Raw genomic sequence first — 22,819 nt, 5'->3', positions numbered from 1 at the left:
CAACGTTAATTCGATGAGCAAAATCAACGTTGTTTCAATGTCATGAGAGACGTCGTTTTTACACGTTGATTCAATGTCAGTTTGCTGTCTGGGAACACACATTTGAGCACCACTCAACGTGTAAATATGGTGTCAGTGTAGATGGGCTGTTCCTGATCTGCAAAATTACTGATTTACACTCATCATTTATTTTTATTTTGTTTTCTTTTAAATCACTATATTTTTACAAGAACATTTTCTTCCACTAAATACTGTACTACAGTTTCGGTTTGAACAGTGAAACTATGTCATCCACCATTGAACTTAATGTTTCCCAGCAGTACTCGTGAAAAGTAATAATATTCAATCCAAATAAATGTACTATTGCTATCTATTGCAGTAGTAACAACAACTCTTGTACCTGGAATTTTGGTGGAAAATATGGTTACCATGGTACATTTGCGTAGGCTACAAATAAACAGACATCCTGGGAGTTGAAAATAACCCCTCAATGTCCTTTCACTCACATGTTAACAGTGAGACATTGTGGTTTGGCTTTTAACCGTGCTGCTTTTAGCCGTCTTTCAGAAAGCCCACAGAAAACAGATGATACTGAAGTGGAAATTCCCTGCAGCCTACCAGCAAATCACTTCCTTATTTTGTATCTCAATCTAGTAACCATAACAAACACATAAAATCTCCCTTTTAAATAAAAAGTCACACAATAGCGCTAGATATTTCGCTAAATTAATTATTTCCATTATATCGTTTAATAACAATTGTTACACTAAGGTTTGTAAAGGTCATTCAGTTTTGACATATGATTGTTTGTTATTGTGTCACGCTGAGCATTACTTCCCACCCCATGATGTCTTGCATGTCAATGAGGGGGTTTAAATTTGAACTTCCCCTCCAGTGAATAACATTACTGCCTTTAAGCTTCACACTTTACATCATTTGGATTTAGGAGTAAAAGACGACAAGAGGATTAGAACTACAGCTATTAATCAGTTGAATTCGGATTTTAAAGGGTCATGGAAGGAAGTCCGCAGTCTTCACTGTCAGAAGAGGACTCTTCAAGCAAAGAGCGCTCTTTACCTGAGGAGGAGAATGATCTTCAGTCTGAGTGGGTATTATTTTACTAACTTTCAGCATCTACATTTGCAGATTAAATGGACTTCATCAGGTGTATATGTGTGTGTACAGGCCTCTGAAATTGGGTAAAGTGCAATAAGTTTGTCATAGAAGAAAACTGTAAACAGGAAGTAGGGACTATTTTGCCAATACACTCATAAAAATAGGGTTCTTTATTGGCATTGATGGTCCCAGGAAGAACCTGTTTTTATTCTAAAATACCAAAACCAGGAGCTCTCACGTGTAATCTGATCTCTCTTCGCTGAAACTTGCGCATACACATTACACTGGGTGATGCCGTAAATCAAGCGTCACAACACCATCTCTTAAAGGACCCACAAACAATTTATGCTTAGTGTCCTATCCCACTTCGTTACATAACACTAAAAGAAGTTTTAGTGCTTTCGACCTTCTTCTTGATCTGAATGGTATCTGGAAAACACTTGAGTTTCGCCACAGACTTCGCCACAAACTTTTATTACTTCATACTTTGTCAAAGTTTAGCATGAGTCATTCATCATGAGACTAAAACGGAATATGGGGACATTTGCATAACAACCCTGACTTTATTTGAGCTGGTTCAGATTCTCAGAGTCCATCTGCCCATTACTGTTTTCACCACAGCAGCAATAACAGAAGTGTTGATCCCTAAGGCTGTAAAAAAATATATATATAATTATAATAAATATTAAATTGTGGGGCAGCATACACATTGTACTTGTAAATGTATGTAAATGTACTTGTAATTAATGCAGTAGTTAACTATATAAACATGCATGTGCGGTGTGACCCTTGGCATGTAAAGTGACTGGGGATCCTCACAAGAATAGAAAAATCTCGATGTATCAAGAATTCGATGTACAAATATCCCCATGAGGAAATCAACTACGTAAAATGATTTAATAATGTTTTATTTATTGAACAAACATATCAACAGCTATATTTCAAGGTTAGAGTTAGTCGAGAAAAGGGGAAGGTAGTCTGGCCGACTAATATGCCAGAGAGATAGCCTCAACTATCCACTCGTCCCCTTGTCAGTAGACCCAAAACAGACGAAAAGTTCAGATTTACTTGTTCAGATTTACGCGACTGGGCAGCTCTGTGGACGTAAGCATCTAATGCCCGAACTTGACTAGCAGATTACTCTTTTCCTGGTCTGGATCCCAAAAGGGAGGAAGACTGAAGGCCTATAGATTTAGCCACATTAGTTGACACATTAGGGATGTAACATGGCCTAGGGTGAAGAAAAGCCTTCACCATGCCAGGTGCAAATTCCAAGCACGAAGGGGCAAACGACATGGCTTGCAAATATTCTATTATTTTAAGAGATGTAATGGCAAGGAGGGTCAGTGCTTTCTAAGTCAGGAACTTGACTGCAGTGTTGTAGTACTCGAGACTCGGACTCGTCTCGGACTCGGTCTCGAGACCATATTTTAATGGTCTTGGTCTTGTCATGGACTCGTGTCCATTTGGACTCGGAATTGACTCGTACTCGAACATTTTTCTTTTTAGGACTCGGAATTATTCCCGAGTCCACTCGAGTTCAATTAAAAATATTTTTTTCATGATTATTAATGTATGTTAATAAAATATTTCTTTAAATTGATTGACACGCCCAGTGATTGGTGATTTTCTAGTGCGCAACTGCGCATGACAAATTGTAATAAAATTACTTTTAACACCACCTACTATGTGGCCTTTTTACCCTAAACTGATCATATTTTTTAAACTCTAAGTAAATTCAGTAAAAAAAAAAAAAAAAGGATTTCTCTAAGTAAATAAAAGTAAATTCGGTAATCAACCCTCACTGGTCTCGGTCTCGACTCGGACTCGACCGTCTCTGGTCTTGGACTCGACTTGGACTCGACTCTCTATGGACTCGGTCTTGACTCGGACTTGACTCTCTCTGGTCTCGGTGTCGACTCGGACTCGAGTGAGGTGGTCTCGACTACAACACTACTTGACTGGAACCTGTTCAATAGGCTCGAGGGGACCTAGGGACATGTCTTACAGCACCACTGCCAGATTCTAAGCCGGTTCCCCAATGCGTACTGCAGGCCTCAGCCTCAATGTGCCATGGAGGAAACGCGTTGCCAAAGAATATTTCCTTAAAGACAGTCCACCCAATGGAATGTGGTAAACAACTATGGCCGCCACATAAACCTTTAAAGTGTGTTGGGATAACCTTGCAATGAATCATTCCTGCAGAAACTCTAGCGCTGTACCAACAGGGTACTTAATTAGGTCCAGCTGAAGACCAAGAAGTGAACACTCTCCACTTTAAGGCATTCAGTTTCCTTGTGGAGGGAGCTCTGGAGTGAAGGATGGTCTCAACAACCTCAGTTTAGAAACTGGAATATATGAGCTAGGCAGAGGCCAAGCCCACAGGGTCCACAGCTCTGGGCAGGGGTGAAGTATTAAGCCCCCTGCCTGGGACTGAAGGTCCCTCCTGACTGGAATCTTCCAATGAGAGCCATAGAGGAGAGACACAAGATATAAGAACCACATTCTACACAGCCATCATGAGGCGATTAAGGTGAGATGGACCTCGTCACTGCAAACTCTCTTCAGAACTACAGATGTAGCCTTGACCTCGTCCGTACCATAGCATCCAGTCCCAGAGGAGCTGGGAATGTGAGGGAGAACTAGAATGGACAGTGAGATATTCTGTATTTTGGCTCGGAAGAAAATGTAAGCTGCCCTACGTGACAGCATTTTCGCGTGACACCACAGAAGGATTTGGTGCACCAAGTGGACACAAGGTCAAACCACCCTGGTGATTAATGTAGTTGACTACCAAGGTGTTGTCTGAACAGATGAGCACATGGTGGTCTGGGAGGACATTTTTGAGAGCAAGAATGACAGCCAGCATCTACAGGTGGTTGATGTGGCAGGTGAGGTGATGCCTCCTCCACAGACCTTGAGATGAGCAATCTTCTAGAATCGCTCCCCAGCCCATGAGGGCAGCATCCGTCGTTAGCATCTTGCGACAACAAGGAGCCCCGAGCATGGAACCTTGGGATAAAAACTAGGGTTTCTTCCACATAATCAGAATACGTAAGCAGCAGTGATGCGCGGGTCAATGTATAAACAACCCGCAACCGACCGATGTTTTCAACTAGCCGCCCGCAACTCGGACCGCAAAAAAAAGTTAAAAAATATTGTACCCGACCCGCTTCCTGACCACATTTTTTAAAAGTAGTAAATGCTCATCGGAGCGTTATTGGGCCATAGACGTGTAACAACACAGCATCGCAAGAAGACGTAGCCCTACACATAACAAAGCCAGCACTTTGGTCATCATCTTTCATTATTTCAGCAAATGTCTCCCACACTTTTACTCTTTCTATTTGTGTGTTTGCGGAGCTTCTTCCACTCCCCAGTCTTCACCTTTTCTCTTGCCGCCTCCATCTCTCTGCAAACTGTAGTGATCATAGACATGGCCGGTTCGTGAACGAATCGTTATTTTGAACCGGTTCTTTTTAGTGAACCGGTCGAACCAGTACACTAAATCGAACTGAATCGTTCGAAACAGTTCGCGTCTTGCGTCAGTGCTGATCCACAAGTTACTAAAGTAACTCCGAATCGAAATAAATCAATATCCTGAATTATATTTTACTCCAGTAACTCCAACAGTTCTCTGAACCGAGACATGTTGGTGCCACTGCTGAGAGAAGTGATGAGCACGAGCAGCTGATACTGCGCGTACCGAACGCACAGGGACAGCGGTTCTCGAATCACCAGTATAGAACCGAGAACTGTTCAGAGCTTGTGTGTTATCTTCGTGCCAGTTATTCAGCCAATTATGTGTAGGGCTGTTTATTTCATCAAAAATTGTGTCTATTACTATATACAAATGTTTAGTTGGCATCTTTTTTCAAACGACCCGACCGACCGCGACCCGAATATCATTAAAAACATTTTTGGATGACCCGTAACTGCGGGTGACCGCGGGTGACCGCGGGTGACCGCAGGCACCCGCTCATTTCGGATCAACCCGCGCATCACTGGTAAGCAGCCCGCTTGACCTTGATCATCGAAATGGGGTGCCCCTCTTGGAGAATCCCCTGGTCCTAAGCCACCACTGTAGGGGTCTCATGTACAACAGGCCAAATGGAATCACATTGGACACTTTTGCCAACAAACCCAACAGTCCTCATCCAAAAGACCTGGCTTTATTCAGTTTATCGCTGACAGGATTGATTCGATGCATGCAGGGTTAAAGACGTGCTTGTAACCGAATCCCACACCACGCCTAGAAAAGTGGTACTCTGTGCTGGAGAAAGCACACTTTACTTAGCATTTAACCTTAACAGCGCCAGTGCTGGATCCATGCATTTGGTGAAAGTGTGGGGTGATAAAGCTATACTTAATGGAAGAATCTGATATTTGTATGCTTCGCTCCCGAAAGCAAACCCTAGGAACTTCCTGTGTTGTGGAAGGAAGGACCCATGGAAGAATACGTCTATCGTGACAAACCAGTCCTCGGACATGATCAAGGTTTGTCTCAAAGTTAACATTTTGAATTTGAGCTGCATGATTGACTGGTTCAGGGGACTGACTGGGGAGGTCAGGGGACTGATTCACCTGACTCAGGTCACCTGCTTGCTGGCCTCCTTATACCTCTCGACAGCTGTGTTGACAGCATCGCCAAAGAGGCCAGGAGGTGATAGCGGGGCGTCGATCAGAAAGCTTTCATGGCACTTAAGTTCAACCATAAATCCATCTGTGTGGACATCAAGGCTGCCATAGCATGACCAACGGATCTGGCTGTCTCTTTAGTGGCCCGGAGAGAAAGATCAGTGGCCACTAAGCTGCTAATCTTTCTCTCCGTGCCACTGTACACATCCAGATCCCTCGAGAGCTGACTGTGCATGCTCAGCTCCCAGACAAACAACAGATAAATCCAGCCCGATCTCATGAAAGTTCGTATCTATGGCACGAATGTCATTTCTTGTGGCATTTATACGCCAAAAACAGTTTTTGCGTGTATATGGCACGCGATTTTCGCGTACATATGATACGCACTTTTTTGCGTATAATACGCACGAACTCCCCACCCCCTCTTCCCTAAACCTAACCCAGGTTTTTTTAGTGCGTACCATATACACGAAAAAAACACTTTTGGCGTATAAATGCCACGAGAAATGACACTCGTGGTATAGATACGCATCTTCATGAGACTGTGTTGGATAAATCATATGTATCCCACCCGTGATGTAGCGTTTGGAGGAATGAACAAAATATCTAAATTGATGTTTTCTCGCCATGATAATATATTTATATTTATATATTATTTATAATAATGATAATGTGAGAGATCCTAAAATATAAAAAACTAACAAACAAAGTAATGTGTGGGTGTTTGCATGCGTTGTAGGCAGGTGGAGGATGTGGCACATGAAGAGTCTCTTCTCTCTGGGGAGGAGCAGTTAACCCTCATCACAGAAAGCATGTCAATCACCTCCTCGGATGAAGAGAAGCTTCAGCTCCTCAACAAAAACACTGAACTGCGGAGACTCAACAAAGAGGTAGAATAAAACACCATGACCCTAGAACTCAATTTTCATAATCCACTAGTATACAGTGTACCTGATGTATAATTCTGTAATTCACCATAAAAAGAAAAGAAAATAAGATTTTTTATAACTACAAAAGTTCAGAACATGGGTTTAACTTTCATTTTTAAAGTTCTTTTTCATTTGCACCTTTTTTTTATTAAGATTTCCAATATATTGAATCCCTATTATACAGGTAAAACTCAAATCAAAATTTGAATATCGTACAACAGTTCATTTATTTCAGTAATTCAGCTTATAAGGTAAAACTAATATATTATATAGACTCATTACATGCAAAGTGAGATATTTCAAGCCTTTATTTGTTATAATTTTGATGATTATCTGACTTTGTAATTCGCAATTGTGAGAGAAAAAAAGTCAGAATTGCGAGATAAAAAAATCACAATTATCTTTTAGTTTGTTTTATACCGCGTTGGTTGGTAGTATGTGTAGGTTTAAGGGTGGGTGTAAGGAATAGTCAACAGTATAAATGAAGAGTTCAGATGCAAAAGCCTCTAAATCCCATTTGAAATTTTCATCTAAAATGACCGTTTTTATCAAGCTTGTATATTTAAGTTCAGTAATTTCACTTAAATGACAATTAATAGGTAATCTTCATTTCCATTTAAGTGAAATTACTGAACTTAAATATACAAGCTTGATAAAAATGATCATTTTAGAAGAAAATTTCAAATGGCACTTAGAGGCTTTTGCATCTGAACTCTTCAAATATAGATGTAAATCAAGATGTCAGTTCTGGCAGGTCACGCTCGTATCAGCTGACTCTTAGCTGATCCACGTCTACCTCAGCCCGTTCTCATCCCAAGGCGTCATATACTGACGCTTTTGACAATGCGTAGACATCCAACACACATGGCACCCTTTAGTGTCAATGTGAGACGCAGATATATATGGGCCAGAAGGCGCCTCCTAGTGGTCTAACCCTAAACCTACCCATAACTGAAGCGTGTTTTATTGACGATATTATTATTATTTGCTAGTGGCAAAATTACAGAATTTAATTACAGCTGGACGTACATTTAAATATAAGTGAAAACATGTATTTACAAAATAAGTGCAATGTATCAAATGGTTCGTTTAAATATTAGCACAGACACTTAACAGAACCAAACATTTTTGTTATATACAATTGTTTTGTATGTAGTTGAGTCAGATTTTGCTGTGTTTGTGGGGATCAAATGTCATTACAATGATAGCAAAAACAGGTAGACAGTGGCCCCTATGGTTTCTGCAGGGGTTTAGGGTTAGTGCAGGCTACAACAAATACAACTACAAAGCAGATTAACAAATAGAAGTCATAGGTTTAGGGTTATACAGTCTAAAATCATGTTAATGGAAAGTCCCCATAAAACATGGAAACCCATCTTGTGTGTGTTTGTATCAGCTGATGAAACTGAACGAGGAGTGGGATCATATCTACCACAGCACAAGTGTGAGCCTCCAGCAGCGTGTGGCGGATTTCGAGGAGGAAAACGCTGCCCTCAAACAGCTCAAAAGCAGACTGCTGCTCAAAGTAGAACATGAACAGGTGCGTGGGCAGACATGTTTATGGCAGAGGAGCGTGTGTAATTTTAGCATCATTTTTGTCACTAAACAGAAAAGTAAATATTGTTAGAGTTTACCTGTTAACATCCCGTTTGCCAGTGGTTGGGCAAACACGCAATCCTGCTCTGAACTCACATCACTGGTTGGACAGGTCCTTCATACCACATTACTAGTAGTTATCTTGTGAACCTGTTTGTACATGACCTGACTCTTAAAGTCAGCATGACACAGAAGTTGCAATCATCTTCTCGAACAAGAAAGATTATAGGGTAGGAATTGATTTTGGTAATACCAAGTTTAAAGTAACGAAATTACAATTATATGTTGAGCTTCAACACTGAATCAGTCTGGATGTCAATTAGCACTTGCATTAAAGGGATAGTTCCCCAGACAGCAAACTGACATTGAATCAACGTGGAAACGACGTCTCTCATGACATTGAAACAACGTTGATTTGCTCATCGAATTAACGTTGAACCAACGTCAGACGCGGCATTCTTCAAAGCTAAATGAAATCGAAAATTGGTTTGCTTTCATAACGTTGTAACAACGCGTTGATTTCAAGTTGATTTTCCGTTAGTTTTGAAAGAATGACGCATTTGACGTTGGTTCAACGTTAATTCGATGAGCAAAACAATGTCAGATCAACGTTGTTTCGATGTCATATTTCCACGTTGATTCAATGTCAGTTTGCTATCTGGGTCACTTTGAAATTAATTTTTGGTATGTTTCAGCTTACCTCAAGGGCACCCAAGATGTAGGTGTCTTTGTTTCCACAGTAGTTTCAATTTTGATATTTTTAGGTCAAACCGTTCTTGTCAGTCATATTATGCAGGTCTATGGTCACCACCTCAAAGAGCATGCGCAGAGAAGACCAAATTAAACATGATTTAATGACTCGTAAATGTAAGTACACATTGATGGCCTAAGACACAAAACGAACAGTTTGTGTGAGAAAACGAACAGGATTTATATAGTTTTTACCTCTTGTAACCACAGCCACGTCCAAGTGATCTGAAGGCACGAGCGCTTCGGTCTGTGCAAGCTCTCGCTCCATGAACAATATTCATATTAGCCGACTATAATTCACTTTTGAGGTTGAGTCTGGAGCACATCTTCAATGCAAGCCCTGCTAAACAAACTCTTTGAGTGATTGGAAAAGCAATATGTGTGATGAGTCATCTCTCACCTGATTTATTACATCTGGACTACTTTATATTTGAGGAAAGCCAAAAGATGGCTTTAGGTCATAATATGTTGTTTGGAGTATTTAGTTCATTTGATGGTCGAGAGCCAGGAATCTTGCAGACTCACTCTGATCCCTTATGCATCTCCCATTCTCCAGCACACTAATGTCCTATAACACACTGCTGAAGACATTGAAGTGTAGATTTCTGAACAGCAGGATGAACTCAAGCTCCTCGTGGTCTACCAGTGAACAGATGTAATCTGAAGAGGGTTGTTTGGTGACACTGGTGGTCAGCCAAGTGTTGGTAATTGTAAGCCATATTGGGAAGACTTGTGCAACTTAACGGAGTTGTTTACTTTTTAAAAAAGTGCTGATAATGTACTCACTCCCATGTCATCCAAGATGTCCATGTCTTTCTTTCTTCAGTCGAAAATAAATTAAGGTTTCTGATGAAAACATTCCAGGATTTTTCTCCATATAATGGACTTCATTGGGAACCAAACGGTTCAAGGTCCAAATGAGAGTTTCTGTGCAGCTTTAAATGTCTTTAAATGACACCAGACGGTGAATAAGGGTCTTATCTAACGAAACGATCGCTCATTTCAACAATAAATAACAAAGTTTAAGTTTTATAAGCACAAATGCACTCCTTGCTCTGTTCTGTGATGCGCATTCGTGACTCTCCTGTTTAAACTCGTTCATCAAAACGAACGAATCTTTTTTCGAGTCATTTGGTTCATTCAACAAACGAAATGAACAAAATGACTCGAAAAAAGATTTGTTCAATCTTCAAAAAAAAAAAGGTTCATCAGTGTATTTTTTTTTAAAACACTGAACATTTATTTATTTAGTGTTTGTTTGTACATTGTCATGGAATGCTATGGTGTGACTGATGGTTTAATTCAGAGCACACACTGACACTTTTGTTCTGTTATGTGTGTGTAGAATAAGGGGGAATATTATGAACAAACACTGATGCAGGAGCTGAAGAAAAACCAGCATCTCCAGGAGTATATCCGACTGCTGGAGAGCCGACTGCACCAAACAGATCTCCATCAGTGGACCAGGGGGACACAGGTCAGCTTACACAATCTGTCAGACCAGAGATTTACAGTAACTATACTACATGTCTATCGTTCAACATTTCGATTGACTTTTTCTCTGTTGGAAGACACCAGATATGAGTGGCACCTCAGACTCTCGGCTACTCCAGCGGTCCTCTAAACCTTCCCTGGATGTACGGTCTGCCGTGTCCCCGGGCACAAAGTCGAGCCTCAGACTGGCTGTAATGGGAATGGAGATCCAGTCTGACCCGGTGAGAGAGGTTCAGGATCTGAAAGAACAGCTGGAGGCGCTGCGGTGTCAGGTGAGTGAACGTGACCGTATGACAGTTTCAAATAGGCCTGTAGTTTTATGACTTATGATCTCTTTTATTCAGATGCTAAAACTGAGCGAAAATATACAATGTGGTATACAAGTCTTCAAAAAGAAAGATGAAATTATCAGTAAAAAATAATTTTGAGTTTAACGGTAAAAGACTGTAAAAATGCTACAGTGCAAATCTGTTAATTGGTTAAAAGAAGGTTTCCGTAGTATATATACGGTAAATAACTGTGATATAATTTTACTGTAAAATACTGTTAAATTTACAGTTTTTGAAAGCGAAAAAGAACAATTATAATTTACAGTGAAAAAACGTAAATTGATATTCCCACAATTCCCTGTGTGACACTTGTTGAAATAACTATGGTTCCTCATAGTTTTCTTGTTGTTGTTTTTTTCCTAATCAGTTATGTAGATTAGGGTTTATGTTAGGGTTTTATGTTACAATGAATTAATCTTTGTTCCTGTTAATTTCGACATTTACTAATGCATTATTAAAAGCCAAAATCGTGTGTGTTAGGATTATTTAATGATCCTGGGCTCAACTAACAACAATAAACATGAACATTGACATAAATACTAGGGGTGTAACAAGACCATCATGTCACGATTGGATACATATCACGATTGTGAGTGAACATGTGACCATAACATCCAAAAACAACCAAGACAGTTTCAAATAGACTTGTAGTTTTATGACATATGACTTATGATCTGTTTTATTCAGATGCCAAAACTGAGCAAAAATATACAATGAAAATGTACAATACAATATAAAATAAAATATACAAAGGTATACAAGTCTTCAAAAAGAAAGATGAAATTATCATCTTCATAACAGTATAGACATAAATTTACCTAAAATGCATATAAATATACGTTTTAACTCTATCTCTCAATAATATGTATTTAATATGGCATGCAAAACATCTAATTCTGTGCAATAAAATGATAAATGAGACTTGCACAAAAAAACGTTATTCAAAATCACATTTGATACTAATATTTGAACATGATTTCTAACAATGTGGAATATATGAATATAGTTGGTTTCATTGTATTATTCTTTTTTATTTAATTATATATATATATATATATATATATATATATATATATATATATATTTTAATTCTTAAAATAAAAAAAAATTATTTTAATTTAATTCTTAAAATAAATAAAAAACATTAAAAAAAGAAACCTTTAAATTTGGGGTGAAATATGAACCGTTTATCGTTATTTAAAATGTTTCCCATTCACAGACTAAAATCTATGAGGCTGATTATAAGACGGAGCAGAAGGACCATGAGCGCATGCTGCAGGAGAACAAGAGACTGCGGCGCAGAGAAGCGGACATGCGTCAGCAGATGGCGCTGTTGCAGGAGCAGGTGAGCATCAGGATCTGTAAGCCAGTCCAAACGGCTGTTACGGATCTCCACCACTGGGGGGCAGATGTGACCAGATAATCACCAGTGATCTTCCTGATTCCTCCAGCACACCAACCGTTCAGCAGTCTGACGAGTCAGACACTGAATCATTTTACTGTATAGTAAATTAGTGAGTAAATTAGTGAAATTATCTAACAATGAATTAATCTTTGTTCCTGTTAATTTCAGCATTTACTAATGCATTATTAAAAGCCAAAATTGCGTCCGTTAAGATTATTTAATGATCATGGGCTCAACTATAAAAGAAACATGAACATTGACATAGATTAATAAATACTAGGGGTGTAACGACACCATCATGTCACGATTGGATAAATACATTAGTGCTGGAAACCCAAAGCACAGGACAACAGAGACACCAGAATAACAATATTCAAGAGATGAAAATACAATTGTTTTAAAATGAATATGCTTTCACTTTGACTATAGTAGATATATTTCAAATAATATATGCCACGTTTTACTGGTAACATCAGACATTTGCCATTATCAGGACCCACAAGTATTTCCCCCATTGAATTATTATACATTATATTTAACATTATATATATATATATATATATATATATATATATATATATATATATATACCTTTATTTAACCAGAAGAAATCCCGTTGAGATTAGAAATCTTTTTTCCAAGAGTGTGCTGGCCAAGACAGGCAGCAGCACAGTTAACAAAGTTGCAGACATAAAAAAACATATACCATATAGCATAAACAAAAAACAGCAAGGCTCATCCAAATAATTAATCATAATAACTACAGCCAGTATGTGTAGCCTCTATGTCATTTAAAAGTAATTTAAAAGCAACCAGTGAAACTGGTTCCTGAAGAATCAGGACATTTTGCAGTTGATTCCAAGTGCTGGGTGCCGCAAACACAAACGACCCTTTTCCCAGTTCGGTCCAGACATGAGGGACAGAGAACTACAATAAGTCCTCAGAACGAAGACAATACGGTCCTGTGCCATTATTTTTAATATAAGATTGAAGGTATGGGGGAAGCAGACCAAGAATAGCTTTATGAATAAGAATGTGCCAGTGATTATGCCTACGGGTGGACAATGCAGACCAACCAACCCGATCATAGGTTTGTGATGAACCTAAGGGCTCCGTGCTAAACCGCAGTGGTGGAGGAAGTACTGAATCTCAGTACTTAAGTAAAAGTACAAATAACCAGATAAATATTTACTTTAGTAAAAGTAGAAGTAACACAATGACAACCATACTTAAGTAAAAAGTAAAAGTACCTGATTTTAAATGTACTTAAAAGTAAAAGTACTTGCATAACAATTGATTCTCTTAATGACTATTTTCTAATGATTAATAAAACATTTAATTCTAACTCATTCAACCTAATACTCCTATAATGATGTTCAATAATTATGGAAAAAAATTGTTGTCACCATTTCTGAAACAAGCTTGCAATTAGGCAATATAAACCATGCTTATCCTTATGTTAATAACTATGTTTGGCAGTAAATGCGATTAATTTATGGGGTAATTCTGAACCTCTTGGCTTGCCATAATCCTAACCAAACGTATATTACACAGGGTGCGTTTCCTATGCACGTAAAAACAAATTTTCGCGCATATATTGCACGATAAACACACTGAGTGCGAGACGCATTTAGTTGATGTATCTATGGCAACCAAACGTCACTGGTGAGACAAACGTGCAACGAACGGACGGTCATATTACGTTTTGGCAGGGGAAAAACTGATCAGAAAATGTAACAGAAGTTGTAGAAATGTAGTAGAGTAGAAAGTAGAATAATTGCTGCAAAATGTAACGAAGTAAAAGTAAAAAGTATGCACTATTTATTCTACTTAAGTAAAGTAAAGATACGTGAAAAATGTACTTAAGTAAAGTAACAAAGTATTTGTACTTCGTTACATTCCACCACTGCTAAACCGTATCCAACAATTTCAAGCATTGAATGGATGCATGCATGTATAAAACATCACCGTAGTCCAGCACTGACATGAACGTGGCAGCAACAAGCTTTCTTTTTGCCTCAAAGGAGAAACATGACTTGTTTCTAAAAGAAAAACCCAGTCTCCGCTTCAGTTTTTTCACCAACTCCTGGATGTGAGGTTTAAAAGAGAGAGAATCATCAATTAGAATACCAAGGTATTTGTATTGGGATATACAGTCTCAACCTCGAAGTCCTGAAGATGGAAGGTTTTGTGGCTTTGATTTCGCATTGGAAAACAACATAAGTTTAGTTTGTCGTCATTCAAAACAAGATTTAAATCAGACAAGGTACTTTGTACAGTATCAAAAGCAAGTTGTAGCTGACAAAGAGCTCGGTTTGGTGTGGCAGCAGAGCAGTATATCACAGTGACGTCGGCATAGAAATGAACGTTTGCGTTGGAGACATTTCGATCAAGAATGTTGATGTATAATATAAATAGGAGTGGTCCCAGCACTGACCCCTGAGGCACACCCTTGGATATACTAAGAGGGCTGGAGGTCCTGTACGCATTGAAATCTACCTGATAGATCATTTTCAAACCAGCAAACTGTTTGTTCTGACAACCCGACACTGAGAAGTCGTTGTTTTAATATTTTTTGATCCACAGTATCAAAAGCTTTAGATAGATCAATAAAAAGAGCTGCGCAATCTTGTTTTTTTATCGAAAGATTCAATGAAATCATTTGCTAGTTTTAGGGCTGCTGTAGTTGTGCTGTGTCTTTTACGAAAATCTGATTGAAAGTTTGAAAAAAATTGCTAATAGCTAGAAACTCTTTCAATTGTTCATTTACCAGAGCTTCCATAACCTTAGCCAGGACGGACAATTTCGAGACGGGTAAAAAAAAAACAATTTCTCACACAGTAATTCTACACAAAACCAACGCATTCTCATCCCAAGGTGTTATATACGACACTTTTGCCAAAGCGTAGACATCGGACACACATGGCACCCTTTAGCGTCAAATGAGATGTTTATGGGTAGGTTTAGTTTTGGTGTAGGGTTAGGGTTAGACCACTAGGAGGCGCCTTCTGCCCCATATATATCTGCGTCTCATATTGACGCTAAAGGGTACCATGTGCGTTGGATGTCTACTCTTTGGCAAAATGTAATTCCAGGATTAACAGGTTGGATCAATTTCTTGGTGAAATCACATTTACCTATTGGACATATGATGACAAAAAGGACAGATTGAATCTAAGTGTTTCTACAAGACAATGAACATTTTATCATGATGTTGTCACGTTCATCAGACTTCCGTCAAAGATTACCTGAAGATCTTGTCATCACACTTCCGTCAAAGATTTCCATTGTGATTTTGAAGTACCTGTCACATGAAGAAAGAATCTAAATGCAAAAGGAAATGATCGGTAGTTTCCAGTCAAACTAATTTAAATGTCATGGTGCCCTGATGTTGAATATGTCATAATACATGAGTGAACGATTTAACAGGAATGCTGATAATTATCTTGTCAGGTTTTAATGTGTTGAAGTGAACATTAATATTATTGAACCATTATTTACCATTTCATCACTGTAAAAAAAATATATATATATTGTTGGTTTAACTTAAAAAATGAAGTAACCTGGTTGCCTTAAAATTTTAAGTTGATTGAACTGGAAAAAGGGAGTTAATACAATGAAGGAGATTGATTTTATCATCAGAAACTCAAAATAATAAGTTATATCAACTAAATAAATCATTTAAGTTGATTTGACAAAAAAAGTGTTAAATATTTTTTTTTTACAAACCAATATCTTGATTTGATCTTTTTTCTCAGCTAAAGGTGTATGAGGATGATTTTCACAAGGAGCGCTCAGACAAACAGATTCTCCAGAGACTGCTGATGAAGAAATCTCCAGCCGAGAAAGATCCGGTTCTGGTGCATCGCTGCAACAACGAGCAGGACCGGCCCAGGACCGACAGGAGGAAGAGCCGAGGAGATCAGCGGGGGGGATACGTGTGTCCCAAACACTGTGAACATCACGGCCAGCCGGACTTCCACTGAACGCTGACACGCATTCATTCATCACAAGGGGAAACAAGCTATTTTTTTTTATCTTTTAGATCCCGTTTAAATGCTATATTTATTGGTTCTTTATTGTATTATTCTTTTATATTACTGAAAGGATTGTGTTTGTACAATGACTTTTTGGAAACTGTGCACTTTTGTAGTTTTAATATGAGAGTTCAATGGCTGAAACTCAAACAAGCCATGTCAGACAGTAAATATTGTAATCTTTAAAAGCCTATTTTTTTTTTGGTTTGTTTTTCAGTTAATATGTCAGCAAATGGACCTTTTCTTAATACATTACTAACAGGAAACAACTTGAGATGATTTTGCACTTTGACTTTAAGGAAACCCAAGGCCATTGGAATTTCCAGAGTATTGAACCCATTGTTTTACTCATACATATTTTCCAGGAAATTTGCTCAGTTGTGTCAACCAATTCACCTGTATTTATGATATTTCCCAAACATATCAATGCAGTTCAAGAACAATTCACAATAGGATAAAAATGACATAATAAATAAAATAGATTACAACAATAACATTAAAAAGTGTGGAATAGTAAATCTATAATGAAAAAGAAAACAGCAAATGAATAATGATTCATTTAAATTCAGTGTGGTTGTCTCTCAATAATGCCATGTTCTTGCACCTGTTATAGGTGAGGCATTGTCATTGTTTGCTTGTTTGTTTGTTTATTCATTTTTTAAGATTATATCCAATTAAATGTGTCCCTATGAATTGCTTTGAAATGTTCAACTATATTGTTTTAATAAAATACACATTAAAAATATAGTTGATTGCACCACCCAAATTCTTAAGACAAGACAAGTTATATATATATATATATATATATATATATATATATATATACATACAAATATATATAATAATAACCAAGTCATTATTGCTACTTAAGTTGAAGGGGTGTGCATAAGACTGACATGACACCTTCATGACCATGACATATGTCTTCAATATCAAGTAAGGTTTATGCATGTTTATGACAACTGTCATTAAGTGTCTTTCGCTCAATAATGACATTTTGAATGCAAATATGACATTGTTTGAGATGTCTTTGTTATGGCGTCTTGACATAAACCAATACATCATAACCTGTCAGTGTCTTTGTCATGATAACTTGACATTAAATTAAGTTAAATTGTCTTATGGTTGGCTTTGACATTGGCTGTCATGAGGCATTGTACCTGTGTCATGAATATTTTTTGTGACCTCAACTACAGTGGTACTAATTTAATTTGTCATTAAAAAGTTATAATGGCTTCATGACAGCCAATGTCAAAACCAACCACCTGACAGTTTAATGTAATGTTAACCAATAAAGCTAGATGGTTTCTTAAGTTTGATCATTAATCTGCTATGTCATGTTTATGACAGGTTGTGTTGTATTAGTAATGTCAAGTTGTCATGACACTGACACTGAGACACTGACAGGTTATGATGTATTGGTTTATGTCAAGGTGACATAACAAAGACATCTCAAACAATGTCATATTTTAATTAAAAATGTCATAACTGAGCGAATGACACTTAATGACAGTTGTCATAAACATGCATAAAACTTCCTTTATTTTCATAACATATGTCATGTCATGATTAAGAAGGTGTCATGTTAGTCTTATACACACCACTTCAAGTAAAGTGTTACCAAATGTCACCATATGCACTGTAAAAATGAATATGACTGAATATGTTAAATCTAGTCAATAAAATTGAGGCAACAGATTACAATCAATATTATTAATTAAATTCAACAAATAAGAATTGAGTAACAATTAACCAAATGAATTACTTAAAAGTTAACCATTTATAATGAGTAGAATTTACAGATTTTTTGAACATTAGTTTTTGAAATATCAGAGGAACAACATGATTCAGGTCAAATGATTGTGAATTAATGATTATGTTAAAACATAACCAACACCATCAAATCACCTTTTCAATTTGTTCATCTGGCAGTTATAACTCACGTATAACAGCCAAACAACATCTAAAGTTAATGATTTAAGGGTCAAGAGCCCAACTAAAACAAACACTGATCTCCACAATGGTGACTTAAAATTTACGGTTTTCTCCTTCAGTGATTCTGCTTGTTAATCAGGTGTCTTCAATGATGGCAATAAAAAAAAGAGGTCTTCATCTGTCATTCTGATATTTTTGTTTAGAAAAATGTGTAAATTGTGCTCATTTTAAATGGTTAACTTTTAAGTAATTCATTTGGTTACATATTACTCAATTCTAATCTGTTCAATTGAATTAATAATATTGTTTGTAATCTGTTGCCTCAATTTTATTGATTAGATTTAACATATTAATTCGTATTCATTTTTACAGTGTGTAAATATATTTTTGTATAGAAATCTTAAGAAGTAGAATTATTTTTATTTTAATAAACATTTTAAAACATTATTTTGTTCACCTTTAGGCAAAGTCAGGGGGTGTAAGGATGTTTTAAAATGCATAAAAACTATGTAAATTGTTTCATGTATAGTACAATATTTAGTAGGGAGTCATAACTATAGTCAGTGTGTTCATTTTTAAATAAATAATTTCACTTTGCCACAATGTTGACCAATAGGTGACTAGGTGACATTCAGCACGTGCCGAGAGATGACGGTTTTCATTGTGTAACACAAAGAATGACTCACAAAAGGAAATGCTCTTTTTGGGTTTTCTTGAAACGTCAACAACATATTGTATTCAAAGTTTACACACCCTAGGATATAAAAAAAAATGTAGTAAAAGTATGCCCTCTTTTCTTCCGTGGAATCGGCAGGTATGAGTGATGTTGTAATGGAGGAGGGGCCTAATTCCCAAGTGATTATAAATATTCAGAGTTTGATGGTAAAGAGCACAACACCTCAGGAACAAACAGCCTGATCAGCAAAGAATCAGCAGGTATTACTGATCTTTAATGACATTTTAAGTGTCTGTACTTTTTCAATGGTTTGAGTGTGTTTTTATTTTATTTTGATTTCTTTCGTCTTTGCAGCTTGCACCAAGACTCAGCAGAAAGAAACCCACAGCTTTCGGATTCAGGTGCGTGTTTCTTGTTGTTGCCAAACTCAGTGAACTTTAGCAATGAAAACGAATGTACTAGACAGATGTCTAAATGCCAGCGTTTAACGGCTAACTGACTCACCTCCACCCTTATATGCTTAAGAGTAAGTTGTTCTCCCCATTTAAATGCTCATGGACCATTGCTTCCAGGCACCATAGGACTCTCTGTCCCTCCGTGAATAAATTTGCCATGAATAAATGTGGTGTAAGGCCAAGACAAGGAGGTTTTCAGAGGCCAAAAAAGGAAATGCCAGACTACGCATGGAGCCAAAGTTTAATTTCCATCTCTCTGTGTAGCACAGGTTATAAAAACAGCTACTCTCTCCCTGTGGAGTTTGCACAGCTGAGATTAAGCCAAGCTCTTGAAAAAGCTAGAGACAAGCGGAAGTTTCCCTGCCTTTTCAGACATGAAGCAAGACGCGGCTGAGATTCGGGCCCAGTACGAGCAGCAGGGGTATCTGTCGGCTATCCCCATCCTGAGTCCAGAAGAGCTTCAGCAGTCCCGGGATGCCTTCGCTGAGCTGGAGAGAAAACATGGTGAGGATCTGAGATCATTAAATGAGAACTGAATCAAGCTGGACGATTAATAAATTCTAAATTAAACTAAATTAATATTTTTTTTTACAATAGAAATTAACCATCACTGAACTTAAGTCGGACAGTGATGCTATTGTTTTCTTGTTAAAGCTGCTTTGACTTTTATCTAAATAAAGGTGACTTGACTTGAAATATTGAAATAACCCAGGTATTCCCTTACAGGTGAAGATTACACTGCTTACAGCCTTCATAACATCCACAAGGATAATGAGTGGGTGATGGCCCTCGCCAAGCACCCTCGGCTTCTTGAGGTGGTCACTGCAGTTCTGGGGCCCGACGTCATCCTGCTCGACTCCAGATTCATTTGTAAATATCCAGTGGGAAAACCAGAAAGCAATGGCAGCAGTGATAAGATGGAAGGATTGCCGTTTGTGGCCTGGCACCAGGACATGACGTAAGCACCATTCCACATAATCTACTGTTGGTTTTTTTATTTAGCTCAGATTTCATCATGTTTTGGTCTTTAGGTACTGGGGTTTTGATGGAGGTCCCGTTCTGTCTGTCTGGCTTGCCCTTGACGACTCGCTTGAGGACAATGGAGCACTGCAAGTTATTCCAGGTACAAACACTGCTCTTTGTGCCTCTATGTCCGCTTTGTAATGGGAAGTGTCTAAATTGTCCTTATTCGTCCAACAGGTAGTCACCAGTCCGGTCTTCTGCCCCATCACCAATCAAAACGAGCTGGGAACATGCTGAGTGTCAATCAGGAGATCCCAGAGGAGCTGGTGCAGCCAGAGAAGGCCCTCTTATGCCCCCTTCAAGCTGGTCAGATGTCGGTGAGTGTCTATGTATTCATTTCTTAAATGTATGACAAAAACAATATGCAGTGACAGAATGCAAATACACTACCCGTCAAGGTTACACTTTATTTCAAAAGCCCACTTTAGACACTTTACTAACTATAATTTGCAACTACCTGAGTATTAATAGTAGACTGTTAGGTTACCCAGATAGCAAACTGACATTGAATCAACGTGGAAATATGACATCGAAACAACGTTGATCTGACATTGTTTTGCTCATCGAATTAACGTTGAACCAACGTCAGACGCGTCATTCTTTCAAAACTAACGGAAAATCAACTTGAAATCAACGCGTTGTTTCAACGTTATGAAAGCAAACCAATTTTCGATTTTCATTTAGCTTTGAAGAATGCCGCGTCTGACGTTGGTTCAACGTTAATTCGATGAGCAAAATCAACGTTGTTTCAATGTCATGAGAGACGTCGTTTCCACGTTGATTCAATGTCAGTTTGCTGTCTGGGTAGGGTTCGGGTTAGTAGACTAAGTTTACTTGTAGTCAGTAGAATGTCTGAAGTGGACCAACAAAATAAAGTATTATCCTATGACATTACACACCGACCAAAAGGATCTTATCCACCTCATTTTTCAACGTAGAAGTAAGCTGTTTTCTGCAAATATGTGAAAGCAGATCACCCAGACACGTTCAGTATACAAATAGCTGCTATTGTGTTAAAAAACAAAGTTTAATTTAAGCATTTTCTAAGCATTCATTGACTGAATTCTTTTCCAGGTCCATGATGGACTTCTGGTTCATGCCAGCGATCCCAACACATCTAATAGGAGGCGCTGTGGCTACGTCATCCGATATGTCCCTACATGTGCTTATCCAATCCAGGTAAAAATCTCTCTCAGTTTACAAAAACATGTAGTCATAGATATTTAGCAGTAAAGATCATCAATATGTTCTTTCTTGATCCTGACAGGACCCTGAGCGGCCCAGGAGTTTTCCTGACACAGTGCTGGTCAGCGGTTTTGACAAATACAACCATTTCTCCTCCAAACTGTGACCGGCTTATACTGAACTCTTTATTTAAGAGATGAGTGCTTTGGCTTTAGGAACTAATTCATCTCTAAGAGTGTGTGTCCCTTCGAATTACACAGTATTTTTAGCTCTAATTTATTATTATTTGCAATATTAAAAATAGTTGACAAAGTATAAAGTTAAATATTTTTCTACGCAATATTTACTTTGCTATAGCACTGCAATTATTCAAACTTTGGGTACGTATCTTTCAGGCTTTTCAGGAAATCACGTGTCATGGGATTTTAAGCTATCTTATGTGTCCTTTAACTGAACTGTCACATTGTGGACATAGAACTGTTCTGAAATGCTCAATAAATTGTTCAATATTACCTTTGGATGTTGGAAAGTCATTTACAAACTCAACAAATCTTTGTTAAAAAATCACAACACATAAACTTAAGGATTCCACACATGGTATCAGACCAACTTGCCTCGCTCAGTAAAATATTATTAAAATCATACAGTGGAATGTCTATGGTTTTTACCAATACCACATGGGAAGTGGAATCTGGCATGCTAATGTTGGTTCAGGCTGTGTATACTAATGGTCTGTGTTGCTTTGGCTGTTGATGCAATATGTCATTTGAACCTTGGTCTGGGTTTAGTAAGACCGATACAAAATAAAGACTACATAATATATCAAATAAAGAAGAGAAGGGAAAGAGCAGCAACAATACCATATCACTCACCTAAAGGATTATTAGGAACACCTGTTCAATTTCTCATTAATGCAATTATCTAATCAACCAATCACATGGCAGTTGCTTCAGTGCATTTAGGGGTGTGGTCCTGGTCAAGACAATCTCCTGAACTCCAAACTGAATGTCAGAATGGGAAAGAAAGGGGATTTAACCAATTTTGAGCGTGGCATGGTTGTTGGTGTCTGAGTATTTCACAATCTGCTCAGTTGATGGGAGTTTCAAGCACAACCATTTCTAAGGTTTACAAAGAATGGTGTGAAAAGGGAAAAACATCCAGTATGCGGCAGTCCTGTGGGCGAAAATGCCTTGTTGATGCTAGAGGTCAGAGGAGAATGGGCCGACTGATTCAAGCTGATAGAAGAGCAAC

General features: G+C 37.9%; 2 protein-coding genes across 4 annotated transcripts; both read left to right on the top strand.

The window, feature by feature from the left end:
* Positions 1–888: 888 nt before the first annotated feature.
* LOC120494892 (uncharacterized) lies at positions 889–16,482 on the top strand. Its single transcript, XM_039694240.2, has 7 exons — positions 889–1,105; positions 6,494–6,644; positions 8,080–8,223; positions 10,375–10,506; positions 10,601–10,795; positions 12,072–12,197; positions 16,016–16,482. Exons 1-7 carry the CDS (start codon positions 1,014–1,016, stop codon positions 16,241–16,243), a joined length of 1,068 nt encoding a protein of 355 aa, XP_039550174.2. The 5' UTR covers positions 889–1,013; the 3' UTR covers positions 16,244–16,482.
* Positions 16,483–19,075: 2,593 nt separating this feature from the next.
* LOC120494895 (uncharacterized) lies at positions 19,076–22,080 on the top strand. 3 transcript variants are annotated; one of them, XM_039694249.2, is made up of 8 exons: positions 19,076–19,165; positions 19,260–19,306; positions 19,733–19,864; positions 20,087–20,318; positions 20,392–20,483; positions 20,561–20,700; positions 21,458–21,562; positions 21,651–22,080. In XM_039694249.2, exons 3-8 carry the CDS (start codon positions 19,735–19,737, stop codon positions 21,732–21,734), a joined length of 783 nt encoding a protein of 260 aa, XP_039550183.2. In that variant the 5' UTR covers positions 19,076–19,165; positions 19,260–19,306; positions 19,733–19,734; the 3' UTR covers positions 21,735–22,080. The 3 variants fall into 3 exon arrangements, with proteins under 3 accessions (XP_039550183.2, XP_039550184.2, XP_088990819.1); XM_039694250.2 differs by having other exon boundaries at positions 19,630–19,864; XM_089134693.1 differs by having other exon boundaries at positions 19,625–19,864.
* Positions 22,081–22,819: the final 739 nt, after the last annotated feature.

Source organism: Pimephales promelas, chromosome 9, assembly GCF_988280905.1.
Source record: "Pimephales promelas chromosome 9, fPimPro1.hap1.1, whole genome shotgun sequence".
NCBI classification, from domain to species: Eukaryota; Metazoa; Chordata; class Actinopteri; order Cypriniformes; family Leuciscidae; genus Pimephales; species Pimephales promelas.
The sequence above is the reverse complement of the archived record's forward strand: the minus strand, read 5'-3'. Positions and strand labels throughout refer to the sequence as shown.

Bases quoted from the DNA above. Each gene is read 5' to 3' on its own strand.
- LOC120494892 (XM_039694240.2), top strand. From the start codon at position 1,014: ATGGAAGGAAGTCCGCAGTCTTCACTGTCAGAAGAGGACTCTTCAAGC. The intron at 8,224-10,374 runs GTGCGTGGGCAG...ATGTGTGTGTAG, and splicing joins TCAAAGTAGAACATGAACAG to AATAAGGGGGAATATTATGA. The intron at 10,507-10,600 runs GTCAGCTTACAC...CTCTGTTGGAAG, and splicing joins AGTGGACCAGGGGGACACAG to ACACCAGATATGAGTGGCAC.
- LOC120494895 (XM_039694249.2), top strand. From the start codon at position 19,735: ATGAAGCAAGACGCGGCTGAGATTCGGGCCCAGTACGAGCAGCAGGGG. The intron at 19,865-20,086 runs GTGAGGATCTGA...ATTCCCTTACAG, and splicing joins TGAGCTGGAGAGAAAACATG to GTGAAGATTACACTGCTTAC. The intron at 20,319-20,391 runs GTAAGCACCATT...TTTGGTCTTTAG, and splicing joins GCCTGGCACCAGGACATGAC to GTACTGGGGTTTTGATGGAG.